The 14,783-nt window shown below is 38.9% G+C and overlaps 4 protein-coding genes across 5 annotated transcripts in view; 2 read left to right on the top strand and 2 right to left on the bottom strand.

Annotated features, from left to right (window-relative positions):
* Positions 1-271: 271 nt before the first annotated feature.
* On the bottom strand, positions 272-5,594 carry LOC136236520 (lysosome membrane protein 2-like). The gene is made up of 9 exons (XM_066026690.1): positions 5,188-5,594; positions 4,981-5,138; positions 4,193-4,331; positions 3,729-4,141; positions 2,931-3,210; positions 2,808-2,884; positions 2,710-2,761; positions 549-651; positions 272-498 (listed from the first exon to the last, which is right to left on the bottom strand). The coding sequence occupies exons 1-9, from the start codon at positions 5,323-5,325 to the stop codon at positions 383-385; spliced, it is 1,476 nt and encodes a 491-aa protein (XP_065882762.1). The 5' UTR covers positions 5,326-5,594; the 3' UTR covers positions 272-382.
* Positions 5,387-10,888, top strand: LOC136236523 (2-oxoisovalerate dehydrogenase subunit alpha, mitochondrial-like). 2 transcript variants are annotated; one of them, XM_066026692.1, is made up of 8 exons: positions 5,387-5,680; positions 7,251-7,415; positions 8,589-8,675; positions 8,717-8,987; positions 9,053-9,197; positions 9,244-9,305; positions 9,652-9,953; positions 10,629-10,888. In XM_066026692.1, exons 1-8 carry the CDS (start codon positions 5,609-5,611, stop codon positions 10,806-10,808), a joined length of 1,284 nt encoding a protein of 427 aa, XP_065882764.1. In that variant the 5' UTR covers positions 5,387-5,608; the 3' UTR covers positions 10,809-10,888. The 2 variants fall into 2 exon arrangements, with proteins under 2 accessions (XP_065882764.1, XP_065882765.1); XM_066026693.1 differs by lacking the exon at positions 5,387-5,680 and adding an exon at positions 5,720-5,983.
* On the bottom strand, positions 10,785-13,257 carry LOC136236521 (damage-control phosphatase ARMT1-like). The gene is made up of 5 exons (XM_066026691.1): positions 13,119-13,257; positions 12,957-13,062; positions 12,672-12,904; positions 12,457-12,619; positions 10,785-11,657 (listed from the first exon to the last, which is right to left on the bottom strand). Exons 1-5 carry the CDS (start codon positions 13,229-13,231, stop codon positions 10,884-10,886), a joined length of 1,389 nt encoding a protein of 462 aa, XP_065882763.1. The 5' UTR covers positions 13,232-13,257; the 3' UTR covers positions 10,785-10,883.
* The window catches only part of LOC136236519 (probable ATP-dependent RNA helicase DDX59), a 3,845-nt gene continuing 2,274 nt past the window's right edge, over positions 13,213-14,783 (top strand). Inside the window, exons 1-4 of the mRNA XM_066026689.1 lie at positions 13,213-13,611; positions 13,657-13,857; positions 13,923-14,009; positions 14,061-14,192. Of these exons, the coding sequence (XP_065882761.1) occupies positions 13,290-13,611; positions 13,657-13,857; positions 13,923-14,009; positions 14,061-14,192 (742 nt within the window). The 5' untranslated portion in view covers positions 13,213-13,289. The remainder of the gene's footprint in view (positions 13,612-13,656; positions 13,858-13,922; positions 14,010-14,060; positions 14,193-14,783) is intronic.

Here is a 14,783-nt window from a genome sequence, read left to right as displayed (position 1 = left end):
GTCAGGTATTCTGGGTTAGAGAGGTTTCACTGTATCTATATTGTACTTTCTGTAAATACCTCTTACAAGTCTGGTACTTTTGTTAGGAAACTTAACATGGCTACTAGTATTGCTCATAAGGTTTTGCTGGGCAAAGATAACTCATTATACTGAAAGTTCACATAATTATCTAGGGCATGACACTGCGCAAATACTTGTCTAAATCATTTGCTGTCAGTCAAAATAAGAGCACTTGTAACTGGTCAGAAGTCAGGGTGGTCATGGTCAGCAGTTACAGAACAAGTAAGTACATGATTTCTATAAGCCTATTATTATTATTGCACTCTTTTATAGATATCATGCAGCACTGATATATTATATATAACATTGCACATCACAAATTTCATGATTCTGTTTTTTGCAATAACAAGTGAATCCTTTCCCCAGTTCTATCACGAAACTGATATAGTTTGATACACCATCGGATGGTACACAGTCCAGTGAGTAGTGACATGAAACCTGTGAGGTGACATATAAAGAAAAGTCGGGCACAACTGATTATAGCTCACAGCACAAACCAAGTGCAACCCAGATGGCAGAATTAACAGCTGTCAAAGGAATAATCACCAGTTTGGTCAGTGTTGACTTTAGCTCTTCATCCATAGTAGCATGCTGGAGAGGTTACACATTTCAGGTAAAGTAGTGATATAACATAAAACAGTGTATCACAGTGTACAATAATCAAACAGTACGGTAGTACCGTTTAAGCAGGGATCGCCTTGAAATGTTGCGTGCCACCCAAAATTCCGCCTTTAAAATCATCCTAGAGACATTTTACGTGACGAAAAATCACCTTTACAGAACAGTACTAGTCCATATCAAACGGTACGGTCGTACCGTTTAAGTAGGAATCCATGTGAAATTTTTGCGCGCCGCCCAAAATCGTGCCTTTAAAAATCATCCTAGAGATATCTTACGAGATGAAAATCACCTTTACCGAATAGTACTAGTCCATATAATGCATAAAATACAACAAAATGCTTACAGGTGGCCGGATAAAGAATTTTAAAAATCGCCAAAACTTTGAGTTTTAGACTGACTGCCTGACCACAGTCGCAAGCCTAGAGGCCAAACGAAGCAGTGCACGGCCACCATTTTACGAAACAATAGCAGACTCACCAGTGGGATGTGCCTTTTGGGATTCCGACAAGTGTGTGCCCTCTGCGCCTTGTCTTTTCTTTTATCTTCAATCAGGCTGCTTGTCTTCTTCTTCATCCAACGAAACCATATCGAGGCGTTAATTTTCCGTATCAACACTTTCTTTCAGCAACATATATAGATGCCACAGAATTATTTCAGAGCTGGATTTCAGAAGCGCTTCAGTCCTGGCACTACTATGAGACTAGATATGTGCAAGTTCGCGATTGGGATCCCGTTCACGATAGGTTCGAGACCATGCCCATTAATTAAAGATCTAGGTGGACTAATAGTGATAGAGTATGGAGACCACACCTCTTAACAAATCTAGCTGTTTACTTAACAGTAAGCAAAATGACCTCACCCCTTATTGGTCTAGCTAGCTGCACACCTCTTGGCTGACTCAAGATATACTCTAATACAACAGTCATGTATAATATTCTAATAGAACAGTCACAAGTTACATATGCTACACAACAAAAAACTAAACAAACTAGTATTTTGTAAATTTAAAAATGAAGTAGGGATCTATGCAACAAAAAGTAGTGAAACAAGAGATGAATGATGGTATTACAGCATAGCTCAGTGGAAAAGTCCCTACTTCGGCACATTAGCTTAACAATTATTATTTTGCTCAATACCAAAGTAGGGACTTTCCCACTGAACTATGCTGTAATACCATCATTCATCTCTTGTTTCACTACTTTTTGTTGCATAGATCCCTACTTCATTTTTAAATTTACAATTTTTTAAAATACTAGTTTGTATCACGCTTACATAATTCCAGGGTAGCAGTAGGTGAACCAATAATTACCAAACTTAACTCTCTCACTTATCATGACAATAGAATTTCTATAGCTAAACCATTCAAGGCACAGTAAATTGAAATGCTAATTGTCTTTAGCAGTTCAACCTTTAAATGTTTCATACTTTTTTGGGGCTCCAATCCATATCCCATGTACCCCACCACCTACAGGTGACAGCACTCAGGAAGAAGGAAGGGGTGCACACTAGAGTAGCAGGTACATGGAGCAGGGGACTTACACATTTTATGCTCCAAATTTTTGGTTTTATTATACAAATATCTAAATTCAGACTTCTGAGTAGTCTTCACTAAACGTGGGTCACAAGGATATGTCCTGGTGGTGGTTTTCATTGGCTTATGACTCAAATGTAAAGGATAATGTATCAGTATAACAGACACAGCTTTTGGAGCATTTAATAGGCCACTTAGACAGCTTTAATGTACTTGGGAGATTTTACTAGGTTTGTATGTCCTCAGTCTGTGACTTTTGTGACTGGTTAGACATCACATGTTAAAATTTAATATCAAAGTAATGTAGTTGGGTTTAGGAGTAAGGTGAAGGAAACGACACCTTATTAAACTTTCCTACTGTCAAACCAAACTTCAGAGCAACCCAGGAAGAAATGACTTGTAAGCAACTTGCAAGAAAAGGGACATTTTCCTTCTTCTTGCAAATTATTTTTTTCCTGGGAAATCACCAGCTAAAATTAGGTAATCACTATACTCACCTCATCAACATAGAAGATAGGAAAGTATACAGGAGTGATGCGATTAAATGGCCTATGAAATGACTGCATTCGTTAAACAATCAAATTAAACCACTCACTCAAAATATCTTGATGTTTGGCTGACATTGATAAGTAACTGAAGCTGCAGATGAGCGTTTAATGCACAGCCGGTGATCTATGAGCAGTGTAAGGCCAGGTACATTACAGGGATACATACTTACTGGTTCAATATCCCCAACAATGTCGTGCTTGCTCCTATCAGGTGGACTAATCCCGTCAACTGCCTCAAGTAGTGATTTGTCACAGTCTAGAAAGTGTGGCTTGGAACCATACACCGGGACCTGTGGATTCTGTAGTATTCCAAGATATATCAACCCAATTGGTGTATTATTTCCTGTTAGGTAGTTAGGGTCAGGACGAAAGTCACTTTCAACTAGTCGGAAACGATAAGCATCAATTCCACGAACTGAAACTTCCTCTTGGTAATGTACATGGAATGTCCTATGTTGAACACATAACACAATTACTTGTTTACTGTTGTACAAAGTATACAACACCAGTACACACATATCTGTTAGTATCAGCAGGAGTAGAATATCACACACAAGTCTGAGGCAAAGTGTAGATATTCTATGGCTGCTGTGATACAACTGCCAAATAAAAGACTTGCAGGTCACACTGCAGAAAACAGTAGAAACCGAACTACAATTTGCACACGTAGTAATTTGTAGTTTTCAAGTAAGTATCCATACAGTGAAGTGTGTTCTACAGTAGACCATTGGTTACATATGAAAAAGACTGAGTGTACATGTATGTTCTATTAGAGTATTTAAATGGAGATCTGTATAGAAATGAATGGGCTCACTTATTTGACACTTCAGCATTGCCTGAGACAACTGGGATTCAGATAAATGTGGGTCTGCTACATACTTATATTAATTGCAAGCATTTAAAGAAAAGTGAAACTTATAGTTTGGAAAATCTGAGACTATACCATTTCCCCTCGCAACATTTCCTACCTGTTAGAATCACTGATAAAAACTTGTAACTTTTCACTTTTGTGTATAAGTGGATGATACAAAAGTCCCTCGGTTGAACTGTTAATAAAATTTGCCTCATTTTTCCAAAATGGTAATTCTTTCATACCAGCATACTGAATGAACTGAGCTGTCTTTAGTGAATTCTCAGTGCCAGAATGAATTATACTTGGAAATACACGATCGGCATAAGAGTTATTTAACTGTAGATTGATATAAGGAGAACTCAACAGCTTCCTCTTATAGAGCTCATTAACAAGGGGGTCAGTGTATTCCCATAGCAACTCATACACTGTTGTGTGGACCACCAGTTGTGGTATTGGACGAACATATGTATCAATCAGGAGCTGCAAATCTCTCTGTAGTTGTGATGTATTAGCATAATAAATAGCAGCCTATATAATGAGAGTATGAAATCTGCTGTTAATGATACACCACTTGTTTACCACATAAGCAAAATTGATGGTTGTGATCATGTTGTTCTCGGAATAATTATCAGTGAAGCTTTCAAAGTGGAAGGTTCGGTTCATGACATATTTGATGGTTCCATTCCCTGCACTAAGTATTTTTCTCCTCCGAAACTCTCTACACAATTATTATACACACAGAGTAAACCATGTGGCAAAGTACAGGTGAATAAAGCGAAAATATTATAATCTTATAATTGTGGCTCAGCTATTGTGCACACTAAACCAAAGGCTGAGGGTGCTTAAGTAGGTGTTGAAAAATTGTAACCTAAATCTCAAATGAAAATACTGATAGTAGAAGATACTCCAGCTGGGTAGCACAGAGATACGGGTAGTGTTTGACCAGATTGACAAGAGTGAGAAATGATTAGGAAATAAGTGGGTAGTAGGGATGACGCACTTTTCAGCAATTAACAACAGTGGTTGGTAGCATTGGCTCAAAATTTTGGTAACAACATTTGTAATCTGAAGGCACAGCTGTAAAATAGCTATCCAATGTTGTCTGTCTTCTCTGATGAAATTAGTGTAGCCATCCTTTATTTGTCAAGTCTTGTGATATTAACTAAACATTTCATCCTTGCTGGGGGCAACTAGTATCTCTTTGTTACTGCTAAAATACTAGCCAAAATGGGACCCAAATGATAAATAGAAAGACTGAACAATTGAAAGTCAGCATCTAGCCCTCTGACAGTGCTGTAGCCTGTAGATCAAATGCCCTGGCTAACTGGCCATTGTGTATATAGCTGTTGTGTTTAGTCATTACATACCTGTATCGATAAGGACCCAGTTCTTTAAAACTCGGTTTTGCTCCACGAGCAAATTCATTCGGATTAGTGAGATTGAAAATATAAAAATCTTTGTACATTGGAACAGTAGGATTAATCCATTGTTCGTAGATTTCATGACCAGGCTCCAGCGTTGCTTCCTGTAATACAGGTCTACAATACTCGTTCCTCTCATACTAACTTGCTTACCTTTCGCACATAATCATCCAGGGTTTTCTTAAAGAACCCTACCTCGATTAGCACGCTTATGGCAATTGCCAGTCCCAGGAATAGCAGAGTTGCAAACAAGCATCCACAGGTACACACTGCTGATCCTCTCTTCTTCATCTCGTTACGCTATCAGAGATCTTAAAAAACAAACCTCTTGCAGAATATGCTGAATAGGAATAACTGGGGGGAGTGTCGGGCAAGTCACGAGTACGATGTTGACGTGTGTCACAAAGTAGACGATTATTTTAGTCTTTAGATTAAAAATAAGTGATTTCTGCCAGCAAAACGTCTTCTCACGAAATAACGGAGGACATATCACAGTTTTGGACAGCTCGCCTTTTTCTGAGTGACCTTGCCATTGTATTAGGCGCATGCGCCTATTATTAGTTTGTCCTGCACAATGGCATCCATTTATAGGAGTTGCTTAAAGATTATTGGAAATGGAACAAGACTCAGAGTAACTACGTTGAGAGTAAGTCACTTATCTTTTATAAATACGTCGAATATAATCGATAAAGTGTGCTAGTAATATACCACGTGACCATAATTGCTCTGGGGATTAGGTAATCATTATATTGAAACCCTCGATTGAAACTGAAAGTTGCTTTTTAAGCATCCTCGGAGTTGTACTCTATGTTATTTCGGACCAGTAGTTATGTGGTAACCGTAATTTGTCCCTAGGGTAGGGGACATTTTATTGTTAGTCACTATAGCCTACTAGGGACCTGTAAAGAAGTGTAGCAGGGAGTCAGAAACATGATAGAAATTTTTACAGGTAATTAGGTACTTAAAATTCCTGAGGTAAACAATTGTCTCCAAGGGTGGGGAATTTGTACCTGGGACATTATGGAGGAGGTAGATGTGCTGCTTACTTAAAGTGCATATTGCTACTGAGAATTTATGTGGGTCTCAATAGCAGCAATGCAAAACTACAAACAATGGTACTACTAGGGCTCAGTAGATCTTTTAGTCTTGTATGGCCGGACCACTTTTTTCTCTTTGCAGGGTTCTGCCCACACTGGTCGGCAGTGGTTCAAAACGACCAGTACCTCTAAAAACCGACCAGTACAATTCTTACATATATCACTGATACACGTGCAAAATATCCTAATATAACACACAACATATCAGTTCATATTAACTTTAGGCCACCACTCAGGAATTTCTGGGCAGAACCCTGTCTTTGTCATTGGGTAGGGAGAAAAAAGGGTCTGGTCCCACACTCGTCTTGACACTACCTGGATAATTGGGTAGTGTTAACCTGATGTGTTTTCAAATAGTAGCTGTTTGTGTCTATCACAAGCACACATTTACAAACCAATCAATGTCTAGATCTTTGGTGTCTACCAATGATTGAATTAGTTGTATGTCTTTTATTGATTCACAAGTAAGTTGATTATTGTTATAATAATTTTATTTTAATGGAGTTTAAGTGCATGGGGCATAAATACTGCTGTAACCACGTGACGTGTTAAGATGAGTGTAGGATTCAAACTAGACCAGACCCTTTTTTCTCCCTACCGAATGACAAAAAGAAAAAAAGTGGTCTGGCCATGCGAGACTAGATCTTTATATAGCACTTCATATAAGCTGTACGTGGCCCCTATTAAGCATGCAATACAGTAATTTTTGCACAATTTTGAAATCCAGAAAGTTAAATACATACAGTGAAAGCTCTATATTCCAATGTTTGTTGGTGCTCAAAACTTGGTGAAGATGAGTCCCTAAGTATGTACTGTACAGGGCTCAACCCAGAATATTAACCTAGAGGGGGCGAAGTAAGTCGCTTCGGATTCTAGGGGGGTCTGGGGGCATGCTCCCCCAGGAAAATTTTGAAAATTTAGGTGTAAATATACTCAATTTTGGTGAAATTTTACTGTGATGCCATTGAATATTGACCATTGGATTATACAACTTTGGGATTAATTAAACCTTTCCATTTCTCAAGGCTTTAGGTATAAACCTAGGGGGGGCAATAGCTAACCCAGAGGGGGCCTGTGCCCCCCCCTAGATTAACCCCTGCTGTACACATTCTCTAATAGACATACTCCAATGGGGCAACGTTGTCCAACTTCCCTGGTGCTTCACAAGCTCCCTACACCAATGTGATGGAGGAGGCCAGTACCCCTAGCAGCACCAAACCCATACCAGTATTCAGGATGATGGATGAACAGGGACAAGTGTTGCCTGGTGTTGGTGATATCGGGGTGAGTTGACTATGGTGATAGGAAATTATGAAATGGTTATACTGTTGGGTACTTGTAGACAATAATGGCTATGTTATTCTAGGCCACAGGATGGATTGTGGCTTTGGTATTGGGGTCATTTGTAATGAGCACCTCAGGCCAGCAGGTAGTGCATTCCATCACTACACATGCACTTTATTGAATGGTGCTATATTATGTGTCTCTAGTCGCCTTCACTTGCTTCTGATTAGTGCGAGTTGAAGTGAACATATCTGGGACAACATACACATACAGTATTTCTGTAATTTATCAAATCTCATATAAATCACAATCGTACATAAAGAGTAATGTTTATTAAATCCACAAAAATTTCCTTCAGGCTCAGTGCTTTTGGGTTTTGAAGTGATTAAACAATCAGTTGCAACTTTAACCATACAATAGAAGATACACAGATCTTAGTAAACTATTAAGCATATGCAACACATTTATCCCCCAGTGGTAAGAATAGACTCTTACTACCTGTACTTTCATGTGTGGTTAGTAATATGATTAGGCATGCTGCTGCCAACCTAAAACTTTTTGTGTGCTTATCGTCGATTGGTTTAATAAGGAAGTGTGGCTATCCTTAACCCCTATTTCTTTATTGTAACTTAGTCTAAATTGAAAGCTGTTTTTGGTAGGGCAAGAACCTTCCCCACCCCAACTTTACATACATTATACAGTTTTTTCCCTGATATCAGAGCATAAAGTAAATGCAGTTAAGGTTTCAGGGAGCATTCAGTTGTTAGTAACAAGTTTAGTTTGTGTATATGATTTCCTAATCACAACTAATAGCTTTCCACAAAAGTCATACTGTTGTTGACTATCACTGATATTTATTGTATTGCCTGCTACAGCAAATACTGTGTGGAGATTAAATAATCAAAAACATTGTTGTTGCTGGTCTTTTTGTCCTTGCATAGTTGCACTACAGTCAAGGTCACTGTATAGTAACTAATCTGGCCATTGTAATATTCCCCAACTGTGTGTTATTTGTGTACCTGCCAGTTAATGTTGGCATACCAGAATAGAGACAGTTTTACTGTAGTAACAAACCCCAACCTCAAACTGGAGTACTGATATATGGATTAGAATGTGGCTTTTTGTAAAATCCCTTATACTGGTGTTGTTAAAAAACCTCTCATATTGTCACAGGTTAGTGATGAAAAGCTGATAAAGATGTATAAGAAGATGGTAACGTTAAATGTGATGGATAAAATTCTATATGATGCCCAGCGACAGGTAAACAAGCTGTTAATTATTGGTTGCTATGGTGCTGATAGGGACGTATTTCATTCTACATGACTAATTACGGAGAGGAGGGTGCAGCTATTGCAAGTGCTGCAGCATTAGACTTTACAGACACCATATATGGTCAATACAGGGAGGCAGGTGCTATCCTGTGGAGGGGATTTTCCCTTAACCAGTGTATGAACCAATGCTATGGCAACCGACTGGACAAGGGTGCTGGTAAACAAATGCCTGTTCACTATGGTGACGACACGCTAAACTACCAAACAATATCATCTTGTTTATCCACTCAAATGCCTCAAGGTATTTCTTACCATATTTAATACACTGTATTTAATCAAATATTGTGTGTAATTCTAATTACATAGCTCCAGGGCATGCTTATGCAATGAAACTTCAGAATAAGAAAAGTTGTGTGATGTGTTACTTTGGTGATGGTGCAGCACAGGAGGGTGATGCTCATGCAGCATTAAACTTTGCAGCTACTCTTGAATGCCCTGTAATTTTCTTCTGGTAAGGTAATGTAGTAATATTATATATATTATATTCTGTCTTACAGTCGTAATAATGGGTTTGCTATTAGCACTCCAACTAAAGACCAATATGCTGGGGATGGAATTGGTATGTAGAAAAGTTGTGAACCATGACAATAAATATTTAGTTAAGTACAAGCAAGAGTTCATAATATAGAGAGGGAGGGTTATATTATGAACTCTTGGTACAAGTACGCATGCACTTGTTCATGTCTACCTAGGTAAACTACGTACTATTTCAAATATTTTCATTGTTTCATCACAGTGTTACTAAATATTTCAGTAGGTGGCCTAGTTATTAAGGGCTCGGACAATCTGAAGTCCTAGTGTACTTAAATGTAAAGTATAGTACTGGTACTTTTGAATGTTTACAACTACTTGGTACGATTTTCATGTTTGGAACTTTACAACACTCCTTCTTGTCTAACCTGTAGCCTCTCGAGGTGTTGGTTATGGCGTGGAGACTTACAGAATTGATGGTAATGATGTTTTGGCTGTTCACAAAGTAACCAGCCATGCTCGACGCATCTGTGTTGAAGAGGGTAGACCGGTGTTGATCGAGGCAATGACTTATCGTATTGGACACCACAGTACAAGTGATGACAGCAGTAAATATCGGCCAGCTGTTGAGGTCAAATCATGGAACACCACCAATTGTCCTATTAGGAGACTTCAAGGGCTACTGCGTGACAGAGAAGTATGGAATGATGAATCTGAGCAACAGCTGAAAGACCAGGTACACTAATCTCTCAAACCCAACATGTTGGACTGCTCTATAATCTAACACTTGTTTGGTGAACTGATAAGACTTTGTAACACCACCTTGATAACATCCTGGCTTTCAGAAGCAGATTAGTATTGTACCCTATATAATGAGCATCTCAGGCCAGCAGGTAGTGTATTCCATCACTACACATGCTCTTTATTGAATGGTGCTATATTATGTGTCTCTAGTCACCTTCACTTGCTTCTGATTGGTGCAAGTTGAAGTGAACATGTCTGGGACAACATACACATAGAGTGTTTCTGTATTGATGTAAATCGCAATTGTATTCTTACTGTTAGAAAGTTACTTAATACTATAAAAGAACTTCCACTACACACAAGCATAGGCAGTACTTTAAGTAGTACTTTCCGAGTCAGTGGTCAACTTGACCTGTTTCAGTTCTCAGCCATCAGACCAGTAAGTAGTATTACTATTGGCTAGTTTTTGCGATTTATAGTGCAATGCATGTGATCAAGCTAGCTGTTTGTCGTTAAATAGTCATGAAAATTCTATCCTTAGGCTCAATGCTTTAAGTGCTGAATTTTTCATGCACTTTTGAATGTGTTAAAAATTAATTATGGTAGCTAACTTAGCCCCTCAGTGCAAATCCTCAAGTTATAAAATGCTGTAATTTCCTGCACACAGGCTAGGGAGGATGTACTGAAGGCATTTGGTGAAGCTGAGAAGGAGTTAAGGCCCAGCCCTAATGTGCTGTTTACTGATGTCTACGATGACATGCCGCCACACCTGCAGAAACAAAAAGATGAAATGTGGGCTAATGTTAAAGCACATCCTGATAACTACCCTACTGACAAATTTGAGTAATAATTTTACAAAATAATAAATGTATTGTACATACTAAATAGTGTCTATTATATCAGTGAGATTTAATTTATTTATTCAAACTTTGCACAGCTGTACGACAGCATATTGTCCAGTGATCATCCATTCTGTTGTTTTGTTTTTAGCACTCTCAACTTTCTCTTTGTTCACTCCTGCCACAAGATCTGCTTTTAGTGTACGCAGCGCACACACTGCGGTGGGCAGAAATCCTCCAAGAGTTACTGAGAAAGGTGTGGCATATAGCCAGTTACGATCAGCTACCAGCTTCCGGTAATTGAGGTCTCCCTTGAAGATCACCAGCGATGCTTCTTGTAGCTGTGCGTACAGGTCTGGAGCTACTCTCTTCATTGCAGCAAACTCATACGGTGTGGTCCAGAAGGCATGATCTGTTAGCACCCACACACCATCTGATAAATGTCCCTTCCACTTTTCCCCTAATTTGACAATGTCATTGTCATCAGAAGATGACATTTGGTCAAGCATCCAGTGTACATCAAACTGAGATGCATCAGATACAAACCATGGCAGCTGCTTGCAGTGGAAGATTACCTTATCCACTAATTTCATACTGACTAACAATTCAGCCATACACAAGTCAGTGAACAGCTCAAAGCCTGCATTATCCAGTACAATGTCAACTCGTTTCTGTGACACATTTGAGGCCAGTATATCACACACTGCTGTCAAGTCATCAGATAAAATGTTTTGGTGAAGTCCTTGTAAGTATTCATCTGTTAGTGTTACTCCTAGTCCGCTCATGTCTTGAGAAGCATCGTAACCTTCGTAACTGGCTATCATTGATAAATCAGTCTTGTTTCCCCACAGAGACAACTGCAACAGAACACACACACCCTACTACTAACACTGACCAACAAGCAGAAACTGTCTAATAGTCACTCATGGGCCTAACAGGTGGATTAAATCACATTAATAGATTCCTTGAGCAGTTGGGGAATTTTAAGTTGGTTGTGTGTCTCCTTTTTAACAATTTTTGTCACAGATGACGGGAAGAAAATTATCATTTGACTTGTACATGTACATGTAGGTCTATGTTGATAGTTTGGGATACATACGTATGTATCCATAAAATCACCATAATTATTTAGAATTAGTGCACAATCCATATATAGGAATGCAAGCATTAATTTTGATGACCAATAGCTGGTTACACATTTGATTTATGGCATGTCAGCATCACAGTCAAGTTCTAATGCCATTTTGGTCCAGACACAAAGCAATACTGCCTATAATCTCAATAAAATTATGTATTCCAGTGTGTTATCCTACTGAACTAGCTACTTGGATAAGTGATATAACCTGATACAATATGTATCCATCATTTTGCAGTACGGTATAAGTGCCTGTGTATTGTGTACTAAACAGTTAGCTACACAATTTATTAATGTGCGATGATACGCAGTGAAACTTCAAGTACTTTAGGCTGATGGCTGTATTAGACAAGCAGGCAGTGCACTGCATAATATAATACAGTTTAAGTTGGCTATCCCAGTGTACCTGGTATGGGGAGGTGACCCCTTTAAGCAGGTGGCTTAAGCAGGTGGCTACTAAGACAGGGTGTGAAAAGTTTCAAGAAAAAGTGCATGATACTTTCCTGCTAATAGCTACTTACTAAAATGACATGTTCCAGATGATGGCGGTTGCTTGCTATAGTGAGGTCTGCTGCAGAAGTTGCCAGTAATATATACTTAGCTAGTGGTGATATTGAAGCAGTGTAGGACAGGTATGACGCTTGTTTTTGCTCTTTGAAGGGATCAAATGAAGACAGGAACTTGCTAAAATTTTAATACAACAATAACTTGCAAATTTACTCAAACTCGAATTTACCTGGTCTTCAAGATATCAGCAATTTTTCTGTACAGATAACACTCAACCATTAACCATGAGCTCTGGAACCATGAGGGATCCTTGTTTCTCTTAGTCTGGTATGTCTCAAATGCACCTTGCCACATATCAATGTCATTACCCCATACTAAAGGTGCTAAGGGCTTGTCCGTCTGCAGGCCATAGCGCAGCTCCGATAACTGATGGATTACTGCCTTTACATCATCACCTCCTTCCTACATTGAGGATCGAGTTAAATAGCACCACTGCATGGGAGCTTCACTCTACCTGTCCGTGTTCCTGAACAACGCGGTCTGACTTCTTGTACATAGTGTCAATAACTTGAGTTAATATCTTGGGAAGGCGTTCTGAGATAGTCTTGAACGCGAATGTCCTACCACAAACGAGGAAAGGTCAAACTCGCATAATGGCGATCTAGTGGTGACTTACTCTCTATGCTTAGCTGATAGTCTTCGTAGTGAAGGATACCCTTCTGTACATGGGCTACTACTAGCTTTGTCCTCAGCCATTACTAAGATTTTCCTCCGTTGCTGGGTGAGCATTAATTAGAAAAAAGCGTTAAATAGAAGCAGTTGAGCAAAGAAGTTTAAGTAGCATTTAATGGCAGAAGCTGGACCTTCACAAACACATGATAATGATTACGATGATGATGATGATGATGATGATGATGATGATGCAATAGTATTGTTATCTAGGGATCAGCGAGGAGCTGAGCCTGGGGAACCCACGTGTGTAATGTGTGGACGATATGGAGCGTACATTTGTGATGCTACAGACAAAGATGTGTGTAGTGTTCAATGTAAGAGAGAACACTTGGCCAGGGTACAGAAAGTTGTCAATGAGAGCAGTCAACCAGCTAAAGAAATTGCTTCTCAACCAAACCAGCTCGATGCCTATGAGCAATTAATTTCAGACAAGACATGTAAGATAATCAAAATGATTCATTGTCTTCAAGTTTACCTTTTAGTACTGACGAACGTGCAGGCTGCAAGCTGCAGCCTCACCCACCTACAAGCACAGGTGTTCCCCGCCATACGTAGTGGAGCTGACGTGAAGGTGTGTGCCAACTCCTCAACGAACAGGAGCTTATCCTACTTGATACCTGGTGTGGAGTCTGTCCACCATTATAACTCTACAAGTGATGATGATGATGATGGCAGTGATTATAGTAAGGCTAATTGTCATAATTTGAATGCATTGATAAAAATTGTTGAACATTTTCTTCTTCCTTAGAGTACAGTGTTCCAAGCATGCTGATAATTGGACCATCCCGACATAGTTGTTCACAATTGGAGGTTTTGACCAAGCAGCTCATTTCTGGTCTGGTGAGCTGAGCTGTTAGCTCGTGTGATGCCACATGATCCATCTTAGGGTTGCCCAACATGAGGACTGCTTTGGTAGTAGGAGGGGTTCCAATAGCCAATCAGATTTACCGGCTCAAGTCTGGCATACAGATCATAATTGCAACTCCAGAAAGACTGCTTGATATACTAGCTGATCACTGTGAGTTACTATAGCTAATAACTCCTTAGGTCAACTACATTAGTTGTTTTATGGGGTCCGGCTAATCTACCTTTTTATAGATAATTTTTAATAGAACTATTAACCTTTTGAACAAGAGTTCTGTACTTCTATCATTTATAAGTAGGTATCTTATAGCAAGAGTTCATAATATATACATGGAGTATATATATTATGAACTCTTACTTATAGATATGGTCTAACTATGGTCTTTGAAATTATCATGAATGTTCTATTAGAGTAGTTGATTTTTTTATTAGAGTATGTCAGTTTTTCAGATTTAATCTTGCTTTCATAGCATAAATTCCCCATTCTCTTTCTGTCCCATGCCTGTAGCTTCTTAGGTAGCACAAAGCAGCAGCAAAAAGAAAAAAAGAGGGATCTAAACTTTAGTACCTAAATTTGTTGCTGAAAGTAATTGATGAGACATTGTTTATCTCACAGTGGCATAGAGTTATGACACTTGGAGCTAGCTCAGGCTTAGCTACTCTTTTGTTTCAACTTAAGCTTTATCTCTGTAATTGGGACACATATACACTCATTATGTAGTTTGACCTTAGAGTGTGTTGACTA

Source organism: Dysidea avara, chromosome 10 (genome assembly GCF_963678975.1).
Source record: "Dysidea avara chromosome 10, odDysAvar1.4, whole genome shotgun sequence".
Taxonomy (NCBI): Eukaryota; Metazoa; Porifera; class Demospongiae; order Dictyoceratida; family Dysideidae; genus Dysidea; species Dysidea avara.
The sequence above is the reverse complement of the archived record's forward strand: the minus strand, read 5'-3'. Positions and strand labels throughout refer to the sequence as shown.

What these genes read in the sequence shown, in the direction of transcription:
- LOC136236520 (XM_066026690.1), bottom strand. Translation starts at nt 5,325, where the DNA reads ATGAAGAAGAGAGGATCAGCAGTGTGTACCTGTGGATGCTTGTTTGCA. An exon ending in CTGGGTCCTTATCGATACAG is followed by an intron (nt 4,332 to 4,980) that starts GTATGTAATGAC and finishes ATAATTGTGTAG; the next exon opens with AGAGTTTCGGAGGAGAAAAA. An exon ending in CTATCTTCTATGTTGATGAG is followed by an intron (nt 652 to 2,709) that starts GTGAGTATAGTG and finishes TAACCTCTCCAG; the next exon opens with CATGCTACTATGGATGAAGA.
- LOC136236523 (XM_066026692.1), top strand. Translation starts at nt 5,609, where the DNA reads ATGGCATCCATTTATAGGAGTTGCTTAAAGATTATTGGAAATGGAACA. An exon ending in TGCCCTGTAATTTTCTTCTG is followed by an intron (nt 9,198 to 9,243) that starts GTAAGGTAATGT and finishes TCTGTCTTACAG; the next exon opens with TCGTAATAATGGGTTTGCTA. An exon ending in AGCAACAGCTGAAAGACCAG is followed by an intron (nt 9,954 to 10,628) that starts GTACACTAATCT and finishes TCCTGCACACAG; the next exon opens with GCTAGGGAGGATGTACTGAA.
- LOC136236521 (XM_066026691.1), bottom strand. Translation starts at nt 13,231, where the DNA reads ATGCTCACCCAGCAACGGAGGAAAATCTTAGTAATGGCTGAGGACAAA. An exon ending in CTATCAGCTAAGCATAGAGA is followed by an intron (nt 13,063 to 13,118) that starts GTAAGTCACCAC and finishes CGTTTGTGGTAG; the next exon opens with GACATTCGCGTTCAAGACTA. An exon ending in TTGTTCAGGAACACGGACAG is followed by an intron (nt 12,905 to 12,956) that starts GTAGAGTGAAGC and finishes TCCTCAATGTAG; the next exon opens with GAAGGAGGTGATGATGTAAA.